This window comes from Thermobia domestica, chromosome 14, assembly GCF_964235325.1.
Source record: "Thermobia domestica chromosome 14, izTheDome1.hap1.1, whole genome shotgun sequence".
Classification (NCBI taxonomy): Eukaryota; Metazoa; Arthropoda; class Insecta; order Zygentoma; family Lepismatidae; genus Thermobia; species Thermobia domestica.
This window is the reverse complement of record NC_137467.1, coordinates 121,594,912-121,619,146: the sequence shown is the minus strand read 5'-3', so window position 1 is coordinate 121,619,146 and position 24,235 is coordinate 121,594,912. Positions and strand designations below refer to the sequence as shown.

Below are 24,235 nucleotides of genomic sequence, written 5' to 3'. Positions count from 1 at the left end.
TCCTTCATTCTTTTCTTTAATCACAAAATACTGGACTATAGAAATTGCGATACTCGTCTTTCCATATTATCTGCACAAAGTATTGTTTCGGTCTCGCACACATCAGATTTGGACTTTTAGGAGGGTGAGTCAGGACCCGAAGCTGAAGATCTTTAACCCAAGATGTGAGTGTTACTTTTAACATATATAAAAACTGCGTGTGGTCGCTGCAACATCACACCGAGGCGTTGATGAGGGGAACTAACTACTCCCCTAGTAGTCCCGTACGCTTGCCCTCATCAAATGATCAGCGTAGGTTAAGGAGAATGAGAGGTACACTAAAAAGCATCTCCGCCGACAAAGCACATAGCCGCAGAATAATAATAACCTATAGGAAAATCAATAAAAATCTTAACTAAGTACAAAACTTACAAATCCAAAACAAGAAATAAATCAAGAAATGTTTGGTAGAGAAAGACATCTATCAATCCTCCACCTACCCACTCGCTAGTCCAGCAGCGGTATTCGCAACTGAGATGACAGGCAAAGAACATACAGGTGATCAAAGAGCGATAAAGTAAGCAGCCCTCTCAGTCCTATCTTGATGATGATGGTCTGCTGCATGAAGGGCTTCCTACTTGAGGATGTGATGAAGCGAAAGTGATCATGAATTAGAAACAGTAATAAGATATTTATTATTTAACATGCACTTACATAAAATCGATCTGCGATAGAAAAGTGTGCATTAAAGTTTCACATTTACAACCAAACTTACGAACAAATATAAAAGCTATAAACTATCTGATATACCTTGATAATCGTCAAACAACGATTCAAAATGTATTCTTCTTGCTGCTTGCTTTTCTTCAAACTCTTTTTCTTCAGCATCAGCTTTATCCTTGGCTTCTCGTAAAACCTAACAGACAATACAAATCAAATAATAATAATAATAATAATAATAATAATAATAATAATAATAATAATAATAATAATAATAACAGTTCAGTCCCGTCAGGGGAAGTTAAGCTTGTAAGAGTCTTAGAATTAAAATTATCATTTCACCATGTTTCAAATGAAAGCCATGCTAAGCAAAAATCAGGAAAGGGAAACAAGCAAAATATTCAATATTTAGATCCTTTTGACAAATAATATATACACGTTTCACTGCAGGCTTTGTAACATTACTTTCTGATCATCCCTCGTATACACATATATGCATTCATCTATACATACAGCCATCCATCTATACATACATACATACATCCGTACATCCATATATCTATCCATACATATATACATACATACATACATACATTACGTTCAACTATTCACCAATCCATATATCATCATCCATCTTCATATACATGCCTACATACATTCATAGATCCATCCATCCATACATACATATGTACATTTATATTTTTTTCTGCATAGTTATAAAAGGAAAACTTCTAATAATCTGCCAGGAGGTAATGTACCTAAAATGGAAGCCGCATTGCCTCGCTGAACTTCTATGCTGATACGTTGTATCAGAAAATTTGTAGCCCGTTTGTCTCCAGTAACGTGTGCAATACGTAGGCCTACTTCTTTGATAAAATTTAGACCTTCGAGGTCCTAAGTGCCGCTCGATTCAATAGCCATGGTCACGAATATATACCTACCTAAAAGTTCTTTATATTTTCTTCTTTCTTTATACATTCTCTGCGGGCTGCAATAGTGCCTTCTCGTGATGACGAAAGAGTAAGGTTGGATGACGCGAAAGTGTCACAGCAGGTGAAATTCCAGAGAAGAATCTTTCCCCTCTTCCACGGTACCAGCGTCATGCCATCTGGTCTTTTGCTGTCAGATCTGTTACATCCGGAGGTTCAAGATCAGATGGAACTTCCGCTGATGTGAGTGCTCTCCAGATAATGTCATTCACGTTTGAATGTCTCATATGTCTTCCGGAACTACTTATGCAAGAGAGACCGTTGTAACCCTTTCTGGTTGACTGATGTACCACATTTAAAGCAGTTGTGTGATTAGCATATGTCTACCCCTAGGCGAAGTGCAACTGCAATACGAAAACTTTCATTTGAAAGGTGTAATCCTAGATTCATTTGAAAGGTGTAATCCTAGATTCATTTGAAAGGTGTAATCCTAGATTGTGTGAAGATAAAGCCTGAAGCCAAGCACCTGAAGGAGATGAGGAGGCGAGAAGTCTGTCCTTGTCCTCTTGGTTGTCTGCTTCTTGTAGTATCGCTAATTGATGCAATTTGATGATCGGGTCGTCCCAAACTGATTGTGAACTTCTGCCAGTTATTTCAGGAGGACTTAAACCAACTAGATTAGACCAGCCAGATATGCAGTCTTGGACATCCAATTCTATGTGAGGCTCATTTTCTTGATTGAGGAGTATCTCAATGGTATGTCGGGATCCGTAGAACGAAGCTAAATATGCAGAATACGCCAAATCGACAGCCCGACGAACACCAAGACCTCTAGAATCAATTGGAAGGGAGGTCTGTATCCATGCATTATTATTTAGGTTTCAGTTGAGTAACGATTCTAGTTCACTTTTCAGAACAATCTCAAACTTCTCTTGCAAAGCGACTTCACGCCAAGAAGAGAACAGCGTAAAAAATAGATTAAACTTGGCATGGAGAACGACGCACGAAGAAGGTAAAAAGCTGAATGTGTTGAGACTAGAGCCAGACGTGACAAGAAAAAAATCTAACTTTTTAGTTTTCTCAACTAACAAGTTACATGTTGTCTCAGGTAAAAGGCATTTATATTATAACCATACATACGTACATTTATACATACGTACATATATACATACATACTTAAAGCTTTACACTAGGCAGCTAGTAATATCGCTGGATAGTTTTTTGGGAAATACCACCACTTCAGTTCTCGGTCGTACATTTTTTTTATTTATTTACTTCATTTTAAATCATGATTCATATCAACAAAACAATGAGAGATTGGAACTCTTAACTGGCTTACTATGGTTGAGATATCCAGGGCTCATCCACAATCTAATGATCAGTCATTATTATTGTGATCCCGGAGTTCAAACCCAGCTAACATCTCAAGTGTATCCAACTAAATTTTGACCTACAGACATCGGGGCATAAAGCGCGAAAAGGTAAGTACACAGTATTTTAATTATATTCTTATGTCACGATTTAATTCAATTGTTTACATAAAGCGTTCTTCAAAAGACAATTTCACAACTAAACTCTATTAAAAGTGTTTTATACTTTTACATTTACATTGCTTAGAAAACCCAAAAAACCTCGATATCCCCCCCCCCCCTTCCCAAATCCATATTACACTCGAAGAAGCACACAAAGACTTACGTGGCTTCATACAACAAACAAGCTCTTCAGTTAAGCTTTACGATAAAAATTTCTTACATAAGTTGCTAGTAAAATCTGCATATAAGCAACTGCCTTAATAATAGTTAGTAACATCTTGCTCAAAACTTCAATTCTTACTGAAGAAAGAAGGAAAAACTCACTCAAAAGTTGTATTCACCTGGAATATATGCAATAGATGATTACAGTTTTCTACAAAACTTTTTTTTTTTTTTTTTCAGACGAAGAGCTCGACGATTAAAATAATTAAGGAAATTTCATTCTAATTTTGTTTGTCACAGCGCTGCTTCATACATAACTTTATGTCAAGCCTCTTACCTGAGATAGAATAGGTCTATCTCCGTGGAAGAATGCACGTTTTTTCTTTAAACCAGGATCTCCTTCCTGAAGAACTTCCATCGTCTTTTTTCCAATAACTTCCAGGGTATCCAAGCCACCACTCAAAACTTTGGTTCCTGTACTCTCAACAATTTTCGTTATTTGTGTTACTCCAGACATGAGGTTACCAATTCCAAACAAGCCTTGCGTCTTTTCCGTTTCTGCATTTTCAGTTTCCTCTTTGATCTTTTTACTTTCTGAAAAGGTAAAGTAAGACATACAATATTAACTCTGTTAATTAAAATTGTAAATTCTACGAAAACATTTAAACTAGAGTTTTTTTTTTTTTTTTTTTTTTTTTTTTTTTTTTTTTTTTTTTAAGCATATAGAAATCATACTAGACGCACATAACCATATCGAAAAAATCTTAAATATCAATTTACTAACACAACTGCTGACACTTTTATTAAATCACTCGAATAGAAATGCTACGTCTAATTAGAAAACGGAAACAGCACTTTTAAACTGATTATGCTTAGCATCCTTATTTAGCACCGAGGCGTTGGGAAAAACTGGTTGTTACCTGTATTTCTCAAGTATATGCCACGAGATCATGAACTGCATCTAGATTATTTTTTTTTAAATAATTAAAACGAAAAAACAATTTATATGAGAAACTTAGTGAAAACAACAATATATTATTTTGACTAAAATATACGAATTTTGAAAAACAAACTCTGGATATTCCAATAAGACAGGAGAACGCAAAATTGGAAGGCAGTTTTGCTTAAAAAACAAACAAGAAAACGAGAAATGAATGCCTTCACGAAGGTGAGAAGCACTTAAAAAATTAGCTTTGCTTTCGACGTTACACGTCTAATCATAGAGGAAATCTCTCTGCGAAAAGACTCCTTCCGAATGCAATTACAATTATCGCTTTAAGCGTAATTTGGGAGAGGAAAGGAATACTTGTCCGAAAACGCAATTCGAAAATTCGGAAAAGTTTCCTATAATATTTCATAAAAATCTTATAGTTTGAAACTTGGTCTTGACACATTGAACGCTTAGACCTCTACGTTTTTGTATCTATGTCCAAAGGATACAATCACTTATTTCGGAGCGTAAGGCCTATAACGCCTGTACATAAATCAGTTCTTGCTCCTATTGTCAATTGAAAAGTAAAATTATAATAAAGCTCTGAAGCAATTAAATACAATTAATAGTTACGGCATCATTACTCAAAATCATGTGTGAGAGGAACAAAAAAAAGGCTCCAATTTTGAAATCCACATTGAAATTACTTGTTGGGACACTACTACCTAGAAGTAAAAATGTACTAAGTCTGTGTCTAACATTTTTTTCTCGGAATTCTCTTGTTTCCTCTCACTTTCTTCATTTCACCATTTCGTTCATTATCATCATCACAGTCTTCCTTAGTGTCGGAGAATAATCGTGTAGCGTTAAACTTATAATTTCAAAAGCAGCAGACCCCTTTTTCAGTCGACGCAAAGTTCTTATTTATGAATTCACATTTCTATTTCGCCTGCTCTTTTCATATAGAAAAAAACATATGCTTGATTATTATGAAAAGCTCCCATACAAAATCGTATGTCTGTAACCTTAAAAGAGATTCCGAGATACGGATATCTTATTATAATAATTGCTACTTCCACGTTGATTCTCCACACATACTTTCGTCAATACATACGATTTGTAGTGGTACTTATGTCACAAATACTATGCACTATTCAAATTTTAATTTTTTAGCTAAGAGCAGTTTGCCCTTGGCGTTGATCAGGTAGTCAGTAAGGAGTTATAGAAATCAGTGAAGTTACTTAATTTAAGATATACTTTACCCATTTCTTCCAACTTCTCAGCTATTTCTTTTTCTAAAAGTTTATCCTGTCTAGCAAGCTCCTCTGGATCAGGGGCTCCAATGCCTGTCTCTACGGATTCCAAAACGGTGCTAATGCCTTGCGAGACATGTGACGTTAGAGTGCTCACACTAATGGATGCAGTAGAAAGGATAGAGGATCCCCAACCACCCCATCCCCACGGATTCTACAAAGAGAAAAAAATATTAAACAACATAAAAATAACAATTAGCAGTAGAAATATATACGAGAGCTGCTGCAAAAGTTTCAGCAAACTACTACTAACAGTGGAGCTAGTGTTCTGCTATTATAGAATTCCAAAGAATAGATCTTTCTATGTTAATCTTTGATTGTTCATATAAGCTTAATCGTTTATTGTTTTTACAGCAATTTGAAGAAATTTTGTGTCGGAAACGGAAATTTCTCATGAACACTTTCGGGTAATGATTGTTCTTTATAATTTTAAATGTAGTTTAACACCGAAACAATGGATCGAGCTATTTCATTTGGCTTTCGGGGATCAAGCACCATCCTACAGAACTGTGAACAACTGGTTTTCCGAATTCCAGCGTGGTCGCATATTTCTCAGTGATGTTTCGCAAAAGTTGTCTATCTACGTCTATTGTCAGCAATGTTGATGCCGTACGTGAAATGATTGAGAGATCATATGACATACTATGAAATTCAGGCATCTTTTAACTTTGACATGAAAGCAATACATACGACTTTGCACCATTTTCTGAGCGTACGGAAATTTTCAAGAAGTTGGATCCAACACAACTTGATCGAAGCTCAAAAACAGGCTTGTGTCATTTATGTAAAGAAATACTCAAAAACTTCAACCGAGTTAAATCAGATTTGGTGTACTATATCGCTACAGAGGAAGAAGCTTGAAACTATTCATACGAACCCGAAACTAACAGCAATCTACTGTTAGGGTGCTGTTAACAAAGTGAGCCGAAACCAACCAAAGTTTGAGGAGTTCTACCAAGCAAATGATTGCTTATTTCTTCGGTTATACCGGACATGTGGCAACCATAGCTTTAGAATATCCAAGGACTGTCAATGATTAGTAGTATAAAACAGTTTGTTTGCAAGAGGTCATTAATGAATTCCATTAAACAAACCCATACGGTCACTTCAGCGTTCGCTATGATAAGGCTAGTTCCCACTTGGAACCAAATTGTTGACTTTTGTCAAGTTAAAACGTCGAATTAGTGATTCACTATTCGTAAACTTAACATTTAATGACTACTTCTTGATTCCACACATGAATCAAGCGATTTGTGTCACCTGAAGCAATTGTTGCCACATTCCGAAACAGTGGTTTCTGAAGCAGCAGCCTCAGGGTGAAGAAAATGCTTTCAAATTCGATTTGAGAGTAGGCAAAATGTATCGAGCTTAAAAGTGAATACTTTGAAAAACAATAAAAGCCATTTCCAGAACTTTACATGTCTTCCATATTGATTGCAAATTTTTTTCCAGCAGCCCTCGTACGAGTGTATATTGTCAGGATGTGTATTGTTTAAGATAAATAAATGCTGCACTCATACTTTCCAAATTCTAACTCCCATTACATACCAAATTCTAACTTCTATTCTCAAATCCATGTTATATGAATAATTAAAAAAAAAAAGAAAAAGAAAAGAAAGAAAAAAAAAGAAACTGTCTCAGTCACTTCAATTTTCAGGATGTCTACTAGAATTCCAAAATGAAATTTCGTGACTTTTCCTTTCCCAAACCATAAAATTTAGTAACATTTTCAAGAGCAAATTTGGGTGCGAATTGAGCCGAATTTTCATCCTTGCGATAGAAGCGTGCTTTGCTTGTGATTTGGTAGCGTCTAAAGCTGACAATATACATTTTTGGTGGTGAATTTTGACGTTTTATAAAACAAAATTTTCCAATCCATACTTATATTTGTACAGATGAAAAAAAATATCGTGACCCAAAAGCTAAATTTCTTGACTTTCATGACCCTTTTCTGATTTCATGACTTTCGTGACCGATAGACACCCTGATTTTAGTTATTATTTTTATTGACATCATTCTTGATATACATACTTTTCATCGTTATCAGTCGACTGTGTGGAACATGAAGAGTGATTTGAACTAGCATGATTCATAAACCAATCGTTCTTATGTTCTTGACCTTTGTGTAAGAGAACTAATGTCTTTCAGATGTGTGTTGAGGCGCTGGTTTTTAACAAATTTTCAGTGTTGATTTTGGAAGAAACCTCTAACTCCCTCCAACAACTGAGGCTGTACTTCTCAGAACAATGTTTCCATGTTAACTGGTTATATACCGAAATTCTTAGACAGCGTAGAACCTAATGACCATATCAGACTATGAGGGCAACCCCATAAAGATTTTCTTAATTGATTTTTGATTAACAGTTTTTTTTTTTTTTTTTTTTTTTTTTTTTTTTTTTTTTTTTTACGTGGATTAAATCAATACTAACTTCTAACACGTCATACATTTAAAAACAGCCACTACTTATTATTAAAGATAGGTTAGATAACAAATGAGACAGTGATTTAAAAGAATACCATCGAATACCGGCATAATAAAAACATCATGAGTTCGCAACCTCCATTTCCCAAACAAAATACAAACTGGCCTCTCCATTTTCCAATACGTTATACCACCACTTGAAGAGTGGAACTTCAGCAACTACAAAGGACAAAATGTTCCTACACTGCTCTTCCCCCGAACGTTTTTACTACTTTTATCTCCGTGACCAAAGCTCCATGACAGATGAAGCCTTGGCAAGGATTTGAATTTAGTGTCCCATCCCTTTTGGGTCCAAGGTTATATGAGACAGACCTACAAGATTAATGGGGGATACAATCCATATGAGCTCCATAAGATGGATCTCGCAGAAACAGGAATACAAAGTAGAAACTGGATCCAGCTGACTAAGAATAAAAGTCAACGGAGAGCTTTTGTGAACTCGGCATTGAACCTCCAAGTTTCATAGGCTATAGTGTTAGTTAGTTATAGGTAATAAAATTATATGATTCATGATTTTAGCTTTGGATACCTGGTATAATTATGCAAAATACAGAGAGGTAAGATCAAACTAATAAAACCGAATAACTACTTATACATTCGTTACTTTAATTAAATACTAGAAATAACTACCTTTCCATCTTCCCTTTGTGCTACTATTTGTTGAGCACCATCCGAAGTTTCTTCCTTCTGTTGCTCTGCATTGGCAGATTCGGCAGTAACATTTTCTTCGTCTCTTACAGCTTTAGACTCAACACAACTTTTACTCTCACTAGTTTGTTTGGTAATTTGAGTTCTCGATTCCGTAACCTTTTGTTCACTGCTCTCTTGCACCTTCTCCAGAACATTTTCTTCACTTGATTTAATTTTAGTACCTAACTTCATCGCACCTAATTTACGAACACCAATTTTCGATTCCTTTGGTTTCTGTCTTTTCCGCTGATTACTTTTATTTGCGTTGGAACTATCATCAGGTTCTGTAGGAGAATTTCCTTCTAGCTGTATCTCCGGAATTGACGTCACTTTGGTTTCTCTCTCTCCGCTTTTATCAATACATTGTTCCTTTTGAAGATTGGACGTCACTTTCGTTTCTTTCTCCTCACTTTTATTAAGACATTGTTTCTCTTGAAGATTATCACCAACGAATTCAGTTATTTCTCTTTCTTTACTACAATCTAAGCGTGTTTCAATGGTTTCCTCTGTTTTACTTCTTTCACTTAAGCTTAATTCGCTCGTCTCTTTCAGTAAGGATTTGATCTCTCCACCATGTTCCCGCGAGGGTGTAAGGAATGGAGTACCTGTATCAAAGTCTTCATCTCCCTCGTCTGCACTCTCAAAATCTTCACTGTCTGAAGTTGCCATTGATTCAAAAAGAACCTATTGGAAACAAGAATACATTGTTACATTACGATGTTTCATTTATTTAGTTTGCATTATAATTTGCAACTCATCATAAGCATTACAGAACTGTCATACATTATAAAGGGAAATAATCTAAACATTTTACTTCAATACAGATTCAATCTGCCACTTTCTGCATTAAGTTGCCTTTAACAGCCAAATACTAATGAACAGAATTGCCCTCACAAATGTTCTTACATTTCATGCAAATTAATCCTTTCTATCACAGAAAATACTAAAATCAGCAAGAAGTTCTTGAGTGTGTGCTATATTGTGAGTGTATGTATTGACCACAAACATTTAGGAAACTTATTGTTGTTGGTAGTGATTTCTGTGGTAAAACAGATTAAGTTGAATACAATCTTCTTCTAACATAAATAAAATAAGAGTTTGTTTGTGTGCGGCTTAGGAACAAGAACAGCGGACCGAGAGTTACCAAATTTTGGTCACGGGTATTTTGGTTCAGGCCCCAGACCAAGACGAAGCATTTTTTTTTTTTTTTTTTCAAAATTCGAACCAGGGGGCCTCAGAGGGAGCGTTTACCGAGACATGTAAAAGTAGTAGAAAATGACCGATATTCCAGTATTGAATTCATAGTTTTCGCGGTCGCTGAGATCAAAGGTGAAACTCCGATATGCATTAACTTCCAAATTCACCCCATTCGGCTGCGGGGCGGAGGTCGCCGGTTGGGGGGAGCGGTATACCGAGACATGTAAAAATAATCCAAAATAATATTAGTGTCAAAACCATAGTTTTCGCGGTCGCTGAGATGAATGGTGATACTCCTACAATCGTTGACTTCCAAATACAGCCCCCACGCGAACAATGGGTATTTCAGGTAGGGTAACAATATTTGTGAAGTCAAAGCTTTTCAATTATTGCCCGGCTGTTGAAGACAATAGGAAATATGAAACCTTTCGGACATAGTTCATATCAATTCAATCAGGAGCTTAACTTCATAGTCCCAGATGTTAAGGAATGTAACGTAGGTTATAATTCAGAATTAAGTAAGAAACCCTTAAGATGGCGCCGTTTCTCACGCGAGGTTTTCAGCAAAATATTAAAACAGTTCAGGAATAGTTCAAGACATTTTGTTGCTTTTCATTTTATTTGAAAGGTACATTCCCTAAAAAGTAAAACTTCCACTTTTGAAGTCAACAGGTTTTATAAAAAATGTTCAGGTTTCAACTTTTATTCCTAATGATTTGATTGTAGTTCTTTTTATTTATTTATTCTTATTATTTTAAATCTCACAAATTCTGAACAGAAGATGTACCTCTACGGGCACTACATATCCTAATACAAAGAATACACCACTGGGTTCTGGAATTTCTCATATGACTTTTCTATTAAAAAAAAAAAAAAAAAAAATGTCGGACCTATGTGCTCAATGCGATGGAATAGAAAAGAATAAATTAAATAAAGTTGGAACTCGCACAGTGTTTGTATTCTTCTGGATTTTCTTCACATAGAGCCTTCCAAATTGTAACAGATCTGGACAAAGTAGAACCATTCAGATAATTCCAGAGTGTAACAGAACCTTCTAGAATATTCTGGAACCATCTAGATAATTGTATTTGGCCCAGCATATGAAAGGGAGAAAACACGAATTCATAGCTCAGTTGCCAACAGGCAAACAAACGAACGCTTCTGATACAAACGAAGTTGCCTTGTTGATCCGGACTTGCATCTCAATGGCACTCAATTTTCGGTCTGATTTCTTGGTTTGACTATTGATTCTTAATTAACACGGGCTTTACACATTCCTACTCTTAAGTACTCTACTCTGCACTATGAATTTGCTTCTGGTACCTTCCCGCTGCACTTGGGGTGTTGATCGTATCGTTCCCCTGTGATTAAATCATCGTGGTGTAATTCGGTCCAAGTTAGACTTTAGTTGTACTGATACTCAACAACCCGTCTGCTGATACAAGTTGACGCTGTTCATTACCTGACAATTTTATTAGTTACAGGTACTTTCACATAGACCTGTTACTAGCTTTTACGTAGAAGAAAGCGAACAATATCGTTACCTTATTGTAGTGACAGACTTCTATATTATGCAGCACATGTACGTTGTATATCTGATCACCCCTTCGAAGGTGAGCAGATTTATAACTGGTAGCAGCGCATCGTCGGGTCACACACCCATGGTACGTTCGTGCTTAGGAATGTCTTACCGCAAACAAATTTGTGTGGCCATCTCTTTGATTGTAGTATGTGCTCTTCCAACACAAGTACCCAGGAATTCCAACAAGAGCCCGGAGCGTTACTAGAAGAGTACTAGATTCTATTGTGGTGTAAACGAACGGTTTCAAAAATTATCATTCCGTTGGCTGTGCCTTTGTCACGGACGAGGGCAGTTCGAAATTTAATCTGTATTGACTGAGTTCAGTATTTATTGGTGAACTACCACTACTTAAGTTTGGCCTCGATCATGACTTCATCTTTCGCTGCGTAGTGCTTATCTATACTGACTCGCAAAGCGTTGTTATTAGCCAACAAATTGTCTTTAGTAAATATATCCTCGTGAAAGTCATTCTGGTGAGATGCAATCAGCTACAACAACACGGTTGTGTCCACACTGTCAGCTATGTACCGGGACATGTTGGCAATCGTGGAAATAGTCGTGCCGACAGAACAGCCAACAACGTCGTATTAGCAGGAGTAGTCCTGTAACATTTTCTCCCGTGCCCTGAACTCAGTAGCTCTTTTCTCCAACGTATGTGCTCTTACTGGAAAATGGATTGGAACCATGCCAATGAAAATAAAGTTTCACTAAGAAAATCTCTTTTGGGCAATTGGCAGACGTCACGTACTAGCGCCGAGATGAAGTGATCCAAAGTCGCTTAGGTATCGGACATTCTCATCTAACACATTCTTATTTAGTGGTAAGGCACTAACCGTCCTATCCTGAAGATTGGATTGTCCAACTGAGTATTCGACACTTTCTTGTAGAATATGCCTAGGGTCCATTAGACTCCACCAGCATAGTTAAAAGTTAAAATAATTAAATACATATTTCAGAGCTTTCTGATGTTTTCGTTAGAAGAGAAGAAAAAACGGGAGGAAAAAAGTGAGGTTTGAAATTGTTATAATAGGATGGCCATATTTCGAAATCATTTAAGAATAGAGCAGCGTTTCCCAAGCTTTTTCAACTTGCGGCACACTATGGGTGTAACTTGAATTCTCGCGGCACACTATGGATATAACTTGAATTCTCGCGGCACACTCATAGTTATTATTCTTTGTAAATATATATAATACCGTGGCATTTTTTCTGTGGTTACTGATCTTCTCACAGAGAAGAAAGCTCAATCGCTGGTTCTTCCCCGTGGTAAATAACTATGCTTATATTTCATTCTAATTTAAACATAGAAAACAATTATAATGAAATATTGGACTCAGGTTTTTAAAATTAAGCTTTCTTTTTCGAAAACTGTATCCAACCTTTCACTAAGAAGAAAGGTCACTAAATAACGAACGAACAAACAAATCTCTTTTAGTTTTAAAACACAAATGTATTTAATTTGTATGCATGTTTGCTTTGTCGAAAGGATTGAATGATATTTTAAAATTTTAAGTTACGAAATAGTCTGCAGCAATAAAGAAACAATAATAGTCGTAACAATGATAACAAATATTTTTTCAACATTAAAAATGTACAGAAAAGTAACACGGTATGAAACTTAAAGTTGTAGATTCATAGTAGAGTTTCATAATAATGTGAAATACAAATATACATTTTTCCTTTGTCTTGCAATTTGATTGCTATAGAATTAATAATTTGTTTCGATTTCCTCGCGGCACACCAGCGGCCTATTCACGGCACACCGGTTGGGAAACGCTGGAATAGAGACATGTTAGGAATACGAAACTTGGTATATACATTCCAGATTGAAAACAAATGGGAATATGTCACAGCATTTCCGGAAATTTCGCTTATAACGAGAGATGGATGAGGAAGCAATTCCTAATTTCTTCTCACTATATAAAAATGACTGAGGTTATCAGTCTCATAATCAGAAGAAAAGAGGTGAACGATTAGGAATCAACTTTTGAACACAGATCTCCGACCAAGAGAGTTTATATATAAATTATTTGCAAACAATAAACCTCTCATGAACGAATTTTCGCCGTGCGAAGCACACAAGCAAAGGGTCAAACATAAGGTGTGAGACTGTACGGCGGTCTCGGGACGGAGACCCCAACTAGCCTAAGGTTAGTCAGAAATATACGAGGAGCGCTTAGTATACTCTAATGCTCGCCCCTTCCCCCCTAATGTAGAATCAATTTTAACACGTGAAAAGAATTGACACTATGCAATGACTTGATGCCGAAATGCAAAATGTTTTGCAATGTGTTTCTTTCTTTACAGGTGCTGGCAGTAAAGATCTACAAGGTGATGAAAATGCAAAATAGTGAGGGTCGTGCCACCAAGTACTTGAAATTAAAAAAAAAAAAAAAAAAAAAAAACTAAAAACATCAGGGGAGTTTTGCTGCGTATAAGAAGCTTTACAGCGGCGATGGACAAAGTGCACTGAAAGGGCAGAACACTATGTTGAAACATGACTTTTTTTTTTTTTCATTATCGAGCAGACAGTTCTACCAAACTTTAACACATTTCTTACACTTTTCAAGTTAGGTTTGAGCTTTGTATTCTTTTAGCAGAGCATGCAATAAATGAGGAACTCCATTACCACTTGCAGATTGACTTCAGGAGAGCTCAGTATAAATACAGTGTGGACGTATGGCATAAAAACTACACTACATAAAACATGAACAAACTTGTGCTAGGTGGCCAGTAAAAGCACGAATGCTATCTAACCGAGTCAGGACACAAGCGCAGCGGGGGAGGAGGAAACAAGTGGTAGCGAGGAGGCACGTCAGCGACGGGAGGTATACGCATAAAGAGGATAATAGAACACATCTGTAATACTTTCATTATCACTCAAAATTCATTTCAATATGCTGTGCACTGATTGTAATTACTTATATTCACACTCTCATTTCTTCACGAAAAATGTTTCACATCTTATTTTACCAATAAATTTTCAGTTTGCCAGAACCATATGCTCGAATGATGTTTTTTTCTTTCTTTCTTTTCTTTGTAAGCAATAGAGTATTTCAAGCCCCTCGTACATTCAACGGTTGAATGAGCTGAAGTTTAGTTCTATTAGAATATAATATATTGTTCCAAAGTACGTTGCTTGACGATGTATGAAAGAGTAATCGGTAATATACTCTTACACTCACTGTAAAGAAAAGTAACAAAACCAATTAATTTGCAATATTTCAAAATCAGAAAAGTAAGTACAGTAATCGTTTTAATTTAATGTCTCTTTTCAGTATTGAGATTAATAACATGAATCAATAGCTTAAAGCAGGATCCGAATTACATGGGAAACAAAATGAGTCTCACGTGCTTAAGGCACGAACCCTACCTATTGCGCCAGAAGCTCAGTCCTCATTTATTACTACTACGACAAATATAATTGGTTTTAATGTGCGTATAGAACAATATTTAGTTTCGTTCTGTACGTTGAAAATAGTTCAGTACAAGCTATTGATATGAATCATAGCATTGCAAATTTCTAAGTGCTTTTGATGATGTACCTCAACACAATTTCCTAGTGAAGGAAATAATTTTAAAATTCTGTTTAATAGGAAACGTGCTTTTCAATTCGTCTCGAACTCCGTGGTTTCCATTGTATATGTTTTTTACCTTTGACATCCCGAAAGTAAAAGCCTTAGAGCCATTCCAGGTCAAATCAACACAATTTGAGATCAAAATTTACCTTACCATCTCAGATTGTCATGAAATTTTACACAGGGGTAATATTCATACACAGTAAGAAAAATACCAAATTTCAACTTTATAAATCGATCGGTATTGAAGGTAGGGCTATGTAAAGTTTGAAAAAAATCCCCAAAATAGCATGTTCAATGTATTTTGAAATTAGAACTGCAGATCCCCTAGTTGAGCTAGTGAACTGATTGAGGTGTCATTTTACAAAAACTACATCAATATTATTGGTGAAACATTTTTCAGATGGTTTTGCAGGGTTGGGAAAAGGAAGTGTCAAAATCTCCAAATAAACTTCAATAAAAAAAAAAAAAAAAATGGTGGTTCGGGTATGTTTTACAGAAGAATGCTTTACCATACTATCTATTCATGGAATTAATTTCAAAATTTTAAAATACGTACGTTTTGAAAAATTCTGATAATAAAAATTTGTATTAGCCTATATGATGTTGTATACACAGGAAAGGGCATGAAAAATGCTGTAAAATGACACCTCAACCAGCTCGCTAGCTTAATTAGGAGATCTGTAATTCCAATTTCAAAACACACTGAACATGCTATTTTGCGCATTTTTTCCAAACTTTACATCTTCAATCCGGTCGATATATATAGTTGAAATTTGGTATTTCCTCAGTCTATCTAGAGGACATCTATGTACCAAATTTCATTAAAATCTTAGATGGTGAAGTTAAGTCACTGTTGAATTGATATGGAATAACCCGTTAACAAAATTCGGTTCATGGGCTAATGTTTAGCAGATGGGGTCCAGCAATTGTCTGTGAAAAATGTTACAATTTCGGTCATTTCTGTTCATATTAGGTTAGTTTAGGTTATTTTAGATGAGTTAAGTTTAGTTTAGGTTAGGTTAGATTAGTTTATGTTACATTATGTTAGTGTAGGTGTCCAGCATAATTAAAAAAAAAAAAAAAATATGACAGAATTTCGATTATTCCTACTAATATTAGGTGAGTTTAAGTTAGTCCAGATTAGCTTAGATTAGTTAAGGTTATCTTAGGTTACGTTATGTTAGGTCTAAGAACTTGCATTATTCATTTCGGGGTATGTTTAGTACAAGGGGTCCAGAAGCACGTAAAAAACACAAAATTTACAGGAGAAATGAGTGATGCAAGTACTTAGATGTAACATAACGTAACCAAATCTAACCTAACGCAATATTAGTAGAAATAATCGAAATTCTATCATTTTAGAAAATTATGCGGGACTCCTACACTAATATAACATAAACCAAACTAACCTAACGTAACCTAAACTAGCCTAACCTAACTTAAACTAACCAACCCTAACCTAAAGTAACCGAATGTGAATAGTACCAAAATTGTAACATTTTTTAGAGAAAAGAACTGGACCCCTTCTGCTAAACATAGCCCTTCATTTCTCCCGTAAATTTTGTTTTTGGACCCCTTCTGCTAAACATAACCCCTGAATTTTTTAAAAAGGATATATTATTTAAAAAACTTTACCTTGAAGCTTAGGAGAAAATGTAATCCAGACACATATGGAGTAAATATCGAGATAAACTTTGCACATAATTGTACCTTCATAGCTCAACGATGAACATAAAAAAGCACCACAAACGCAAAAAATAATTACCGAAAATCTTTTTTACTATATAATACAAGTACTGAACATTATCTGAACACTTTGCTCGTACACTTCACTGTAGAATATTTATTGTTTCCACATACATTCTGCCCTTGTACAAATCATAAAGTAAAATTGAACGATACATTGACTGACCTGTAACTAAATAAGACAATTTATATAAACATGATTTTTTGTATAAGTAAATACTTACTATATCTAATATGTTTTTATTAAAATATTTTTTCTGTGTTACAGCAGACACTTCCCAACTTCCATTCAACACCTCAATAACACTCTGACGTCATTAAATCTCAGTAGGATTGCCAACTACACATAAGCAATGTTATCAGGCTCATATCACGTCGATACATTTTCAAATACCTTAGAACGGCGCCTTCATTCCGTGCAAACTTCCGTCAAAGCAAATGTTGCACTGTAGTTTGCGGTAGTTGGTTTCGCAGTGAAACTTCCAAAATTTCTTTTACCCTGAGGTGATGTAGGGGTCTCAGACGATTCTTAAAAGTAAGCAAGTTTTACATGCAGAGCCTCTCCTGATCGCTGTATTAAACAGACGAAAAACACGTGAAGAATGTGTTATGCATATTCACGTGTTTTTCGTATTAAACAGACGAAAAACACGTGAATATGCACAGGGCAATCAACTGTCGTTATCGTAAATATATTTTTTTTCTATCTTACAAAATGAGTTCATCCGAAGAGGACGAAATAACCACAGCAGCGATATCTGCTCTATTGTTGACAGAAAATCCTCCCCCCCCCCAAATAAACAAGAGAGAGAGAGAGAGAGAAAAGAGGAGCTGCTGGACCAGTCAGTGAATTCTTCGCCGCAATAATGCACAAGAAAGCACCGTATTTTCAATGGTGAATAATTAACAACTTACACAAGATCCCTGTTCCTCAAAAAAAAAAAAAAAAAAAAAAAAAAAAAAAAAACAGAATGGATTATTCATAATTCCATACGCTATTGAAATTAGTAATTCCGAAAACTCGGCAGCGAGATACGAATATGAGGGAGTCTGTATCACCTGAAAAAAAGGTCTGTAGATCCTTGCATTCACCAGATTGTAGAACTGAAAATCAAATGACTTGTCCAAATATCTAAATGAGGTCAGTCATCAGGCACGGAAAGCTAAAATAAAGAAGAAAGAGCAATTCTGTTGGGGGCACGGTAAACACAAATGAGAATTGACGGATCTTAAGTGGCATTTTTATTTTTTGTCAAAAAGTTGGCGGGGCATTGCCCCCTCATAACTCCGCCCATGGTGCTTTTCGGTGGCGACCTAGTGCAGTTTTTTGGGGGAAGGGGCTGTAGTTTTATGTATGGATCCGTACGCTGTAATTATACCCAAATCGTAAAAGAATTATAATTTTTCAACAATTGCTTATGATACCTCCTTGAATTTTAACTATGCCATGTGGATATTTTCATGCCACCCAGCACAAATCATTTAGAAAACAATAAGGAGGAAATTAGTGAAGGAATTCCAATTTATGAACAATTATTTCGAGTGATGCGCCAAAAGTAAACCTGCACGCTTTTTTTTAAAAAAATGTAACATTTTTTGGTATACAAATTGCACAGTATACTTAACTCACTTATAATTACATTTGTTCACACCTGTATTGTTCGGGCGGACAATACTTACTTCACTGCATACCTTCTCTAAGGTCTTTATTTTATTTTATTTTTTTTTATTTATTTATTTATTTATTTATTTATTTATTTTTTTTTTTTTTTTTTTTTTACCCATTAAACCACGGAAAGCAGGATATTCACAAGAACCAGTCCAGAAGCATGGACTGTTTATTTGTGGGGGTGCGTATTTCCGGTAACGGACGGGCACCTCGGACAATATGGGTATGGGGAGAAGATGCAGACAAGCTAGTTTTCAAATATGAAAATCCCAATGTCGCATTTGAAGTTGTTCCATTGTCAGGGCCCAAAACAGCCAACACTGCTGTTCGCTCTAGGCTATTTCAAGGCATGCGTCAGCTGAGCTTGGTTTGATTCCAGTAGGAACCCATTCTTGGTCTTGGTTGATATCCAGCAAGCTCGTAGCTAGGAGTGTGTTATGGGAGAGCCGAAGTTCAATTTATTCCCTGACACATACTTACATACATACACACCAAGCTCAGCTGACGCATGCCTCGAAATAGCAATGAGTGATCAGCAGTGTCTGGCTGTTTTGGGCTCTGACGCTGGAAGAAATTCAAGTGCGACATCAGGATTTTCATATTCGGAAATTAGCGAGTCTGCACGTTTTTTCCATACCCACATTGTCCGAGGGGCCCGTCGGTCACCAGACACGCGCCCCCACAAGTAGTAAACAATCCGTGCTTCTGGGCCGGTTCTCGTCACTTCTTGTAAAGATCCTGCAGGATCCCTGTGGTTTTGTAGGTAGTGTGCGGCATAGAATTACATAGCAGAGTCAGGAGATTAGGATAGATCCAAAGATCTCCACCGGAAGCATTTCTACTGGCGCACGGTGACCCGAGAAGTGACCACAACACTGTCGGTACCGTTGATCGGTTTTTCGACTCCTGTTCGAACACACCTCACTTTGTGACATCGAGACCAACGTATTTGTGAAATATAGAGCCTATTTGTTCTCAACATTTCGATACCGACCCTATTACTCACCGGTCAAGAAAGTAGGGAGTCATTGGAGATACCTTTTGTGTTTGTGCTTTTCACTACAACTAAAGTCATTTATTCACAAATACTCATGTTTAAAAGTTTTCAAACTAATGATAGCTTTAAAATAATTTTCAAAATAGAGTGACCATTTACCAAAATGGCGGCTATAGCACACTTCCAACTTTTGGTGGCTTTAGGTATGCCTTGTCTTTCACTACCTCTGAATTCGTCTATTTGCAAAGTCCCATTCTTGTAAGTTTTCTTCTAGTTACAAGTTCATACGAAGTTTTCATATTGTGTAGTCCATTTTCCAATATGGCAGCCTTTGCACACCTGTAATTCTTTCCAACTTTTAGTATGGTTTTCACTCTAACGAAATGCGTCTATAAAGTAAGTTCCATGCTTATAAGTATTATTAAAAACTGATCGCAACTTTATAAAACCATTTCTTATCTTGCGGCGACCATTTGTCAATATGGCGGCCGTAGCACACTTGCGATTCTTGGGGACTTTTAGTATGTTTTTCAATGCAACTTAGTACATTTATCTACAAAGTCCCATGCTTGCAAGGATTTTTCAACTAATTTTCATATTATGACTGGACTAATTGCTAAAACCTCTGCTCCCTTTTGAACAATACTCGTACTAAGGCCTGTGACAAACATCTTTTAAACGAATAAAACGCAAGCTCTGACGCGACGTTGCCAAGTGTTAAAGGGGTGTGGCTATGGCTAAGTAGACCAACTACAGTGCGATCAGGTTGCAGGGGATAGACGTGGATGTGTATAAACTAAACGTGGCAATACCGCTGGCTTCTCATTTGCTAGCAGCATTTAAAGGGAACTTGGAGCGCCGCCTTCAAATGCCAATATGTTTGTCACGCCGTTTAGATCTTATTTAATGTAGGAGATTTCAGTTCAATTCTTGCCTCTTTGTTATTATTAATTATTAATACTTTTACAGATGTAAAAGTACTAGGTTTCATATTTACTTCTTTCATTTGCGTAAAACGTGACAAGTACTACTTTTTTCATGTACTGACGGAACGGCCGGGACACGCCCCTGAAATGGGACTGACCCAATCAAAACGGGACGTATGGTCACCCTATGCATTACTAATTTTATTTTGTTTTGCTTGAAATAATGTTTTAATTATTTCTTTTATGCTAGGTAAGGGATAATTATTTTAATTTTGAAAAATAATAAAATAGTATTATTTAACATTCGATTACTTTAGGTTAGTCAAACAATTTCTGAGAAATTATTTTTGTATGTACGTACGTACCCACAAAAGTTGCCATTAAAATTACTCAATGTTAAATGCATTAAGTTGCAGTATTTGGTGTTAAATTCAAATATAAATATGTATACTGAATCTTCAGAAGTCCAAATGATGCAGGCACTGATGACGTCACAATGAAATATAGATACCACTATATCTCAAGAACTGTTTGGAATATTAAAGTAGGTTTTCACTAAATTAACGTATACTTTCGCTTTTAGATTTGGTAAGAAACGTTTCACTGACAAGTAAAAGTTCTCTCCCAAGAATCGGGGATCCAGAAACCGCATATATTTAGATAGAGGAGAGCCACGATGGAATACTGGTGAAATATGCCGGACTGACAGCAAAATATAAATCCAATATGGCCGCCCGAAGGTCATGCCAATCGACTTTTGCAAGCAACCTCTCATCCACTTCCCATGGGCAGATTGACTTAATGTTTTGCAGATTGATATATATATGAACACTACACATCTATTAGTTTGAAATTTTGCGGACGTTGACGTATTGAACCCACTATGGCCGATCAAAATGTCAATATGTCAACGACTCATGTCTGGAAAACGAATTATACTATGGAAGTACAGTATCACTAGATGTGTATGAAAAGCATTAAACGGTTCAAAATATCGCCATCTGAAAACCAATATGGCCGAACAAAACCCTGAATCAAACAGCTCGTACTACAAAAACGAAATTTGGTGTAAAGGTCTATTACCACTAGTAGGTGAGGAAAATAATTTCTACATCGTGTATCCAATGTAGCCGCGAAATACCCAAATAAAATATACACTGTAAACAGTTCAGGTGGTTTCTCATGAAAATAACCTACAATTCACTGGAACAGATTTTGCAGATGAAATGCCAGTAAGTTAAAAATGTTGCCAGTGCCTGTGTTATATGTTTGAAGTGTTACACGCAAACATATACTGTTCATTTGGGAAGGTCTACAACGCACTAGCTAAAAACGTCCTAGAATACGCGTCTTAAAGTTTGCAAATCATATCATATATAACAAAAATCGCCCTTGTCAACACTGGTACCGTGGCTACACAGGTAACATAGTGGTTTACGATACAAGGGTCCTATGTTCGAACTCGGCTCAAATCAAAAACATATTTTTCGTTACTCACATAATTATTATTGAGTGCTTTCTCTCTGGATTGGCAAGACTAGATGAAGGAGGTGGAAAACAAGATATATTGAATTCGGCAGAAATATCTTTATCTGCCTCTGAAGCCAGTGGAGTATAAAATAAACTGAGTTTACTGATAGATAAACTGTTTGGTTAGAGTCGTGCAGTGTACCTGAGAAAGAACCTTACAGAGGAAATATTGACGGATGGCGATGATAGATGCGACGAACAGGGGTATAGTCGACAATATGTGCCTCTCTTTCATAGATAGCTAGAAGATGATCCAGAGGTGGATATGTAAGGCGTGGGATCGCAAGAGTCTGATCCAATACTTCAGCGATGATGGGATGAGTAGATGATGATGATGTGATGCGTAATATAGCGAGATCGTATGCGGTAGATATGGGCTAAAAGAAGAGGAATTGTGGTATGGTGATATACGTCCGCAGCTGGGGTTCTTGATGGAAGTGAATGGGCTATGCGTAATGCAGGGCGTTGTAGGACTTGGAGTCGATCATAGTAGAGTGCCCGGGGGTAAAAGTCCGCAAGATGCAAAAGCCATTTTTGGGGTTTGGGGGTACTTTTAATTGGAGTTGTGCAACATTGCCTGTGCTGCAGAAAGATTAAATGGTGGCGGTGTACTGTTCATGTTAGTCAAGGTGTGCGGTAAAATTTGTTAATACAATGAGGGAAGTTACATTTTGTCTTACTTTGAAGTAATATTTTGTTTTATGGGTAATAGTACTACAGTCTGTGGGAGAAGTTACGACTCATTTTATTGCTCTTTCATATGAAAACACTTCTTCAGTAACAATATACACTACCTCGCCTTTTCCCGGTATCAGTTATGAAGTCAGCATTTCATTGTAATTAAAATATGTGCGAATGGGGCAACAGTCTGACTTTTTTCTGAGGCAAGAATTCTAATGCGTACTTTTGCCCTGCTCTCGAATTTGTAAATAATTTTATTCTTAAATTTAAATTCCAGTTTCTAACAGTAAACCTATCTAAATTCGTTTCCTACGTAGGCTTTCTTTAGCTTAACTAAAGCTATGTAGGCCTGTATGGAGGTTGATCTTTGAATTTGGGTAAGCCACGCTCAACACTGATTAGTGCACCGATGGCACCAAGGGCACTACTCACATTTAAGCGGTGTAAACAGAGCCTAGGATTAATAGTCAGTAGTGCTAACACCAGTGGCGGATCCAGGGGGGATCGGGGCGCTCGCCCCCCTCCAGAAGAGGCAACTTTTTAAATTTTATATATAAGTAAAACCCATCCCAGAGTTTGGAGCTCTTAAAAGTAGCTCTAAGTAGCAGTATTACAACCCACCGCCTTCCCCAGAAGTCCATCCTGGATCCGCCCATGGCTAACACATACTACTCGTTAGTATGCTGGATCCATCTGTTGAGGGTGAAAAGTGCTCTTGATGTCATTTGGTTCATCAGTGCTGAGAGAGATTTGTCCTTTACTATTAGAAACACTACGAAAAAATATGGTTTAAGTTTAAACAGATACCACCTAAAGTATGTAGTTTATGTTTTTCGGAAGGTCAAGAAAAGAAAAGAAAAAAATGTGTTTCGCTTTGGTTGGACGAATGTGCCATGGTTGGCTCTGAACTTACAATACACTTTTTTTTTTTTTTTTTTCTGGGAGTGTTGGTAGTTTATTTTCTGGTTCTTGTCAACAACGAACCGTTGTATAATTTACTTTTTTCTACAGGGTAAACCGTAAGTCTTAGTACAGTGGATTATTTTTGGAAACAAACATGATTAAAGCAAATCTGACTAGCAGAGGGCGGACTTGGGTAAAGGAGCTACCGATTGATGCATGCGTGGGGAATGGCGGCCATCTTGAATCCAGGTTATATATTTTAAATGGGAAGGTAGGCATGTGACATATCAATAACACTTTTTTTTTTTTTTTTTTTTTTTGCAGAGGAATGCAGTCTCGTAAACAGAAATGCGTTATCATGTTCCAAAGTTATGATGCCCCAAATTTGAAAGGTTTTCTTTTCGTTGCAGGTAGAGCGAGATGGCACTGACGAAGCAGAAAAGAATTGATATCATCCTAATGTCTGGAACGCTACTAATATGAACAAGTGGAACACTACTAGTATGAAAACATGAAAAATGCTATTGAAACTCGTATCATTGCCAAACCCCACTCATTTTCATGCCCTTTCATATTCGGATACCCACCTTCGCTGACGCGCTTGCTTCCTTCAGACGCACCCCCTCGCTAACGCTTGGGCTCTCCACCTTCGCCCTGCTATGACTCGATTAGATAACAGTCGTGC

The 24,235-nt window shown here is 36.5% G+C and overlaps 1 protein-coding gene across 1 annotated transcript in view; it reads right to left on the bottom strand.

Moving 5' to 3' along the window:
- LOC145670307 (protein FAM114A2) overlaps positions 1-17,223 on the bottom strand; it is a 53,186-nt gene extending 35,963 nt beyond the window's left edge. The window contains exons 1-5 of the mRNA XM_081738781.1: positions 17,069-17,223; positions 8,679-9,422; positions 5,516-5,720; positions 3,660-3,916; positions 790-895 (exon numbers count right to left, since the gene is read on the bottom strand). Coding sequence (XP_081594907.1) covers positions 790-895; positions 3,660-3,916; positions 5,516-5,720; positions 8,679-9,407 — 1,297 coding nt within the window. The 5' untranslated portion in view covers positions 9,408-9,422; positions 17,069-17,223. The remainder of the gene's footprint in view (positions 1-789; positions 896-3,659; positions 3,917-5,515; positions 5,721-8,678; positions 9,423-17,068) is intronic.
- Positions 17,224-24,235: the final 7,012 nt, after the last annotated feature.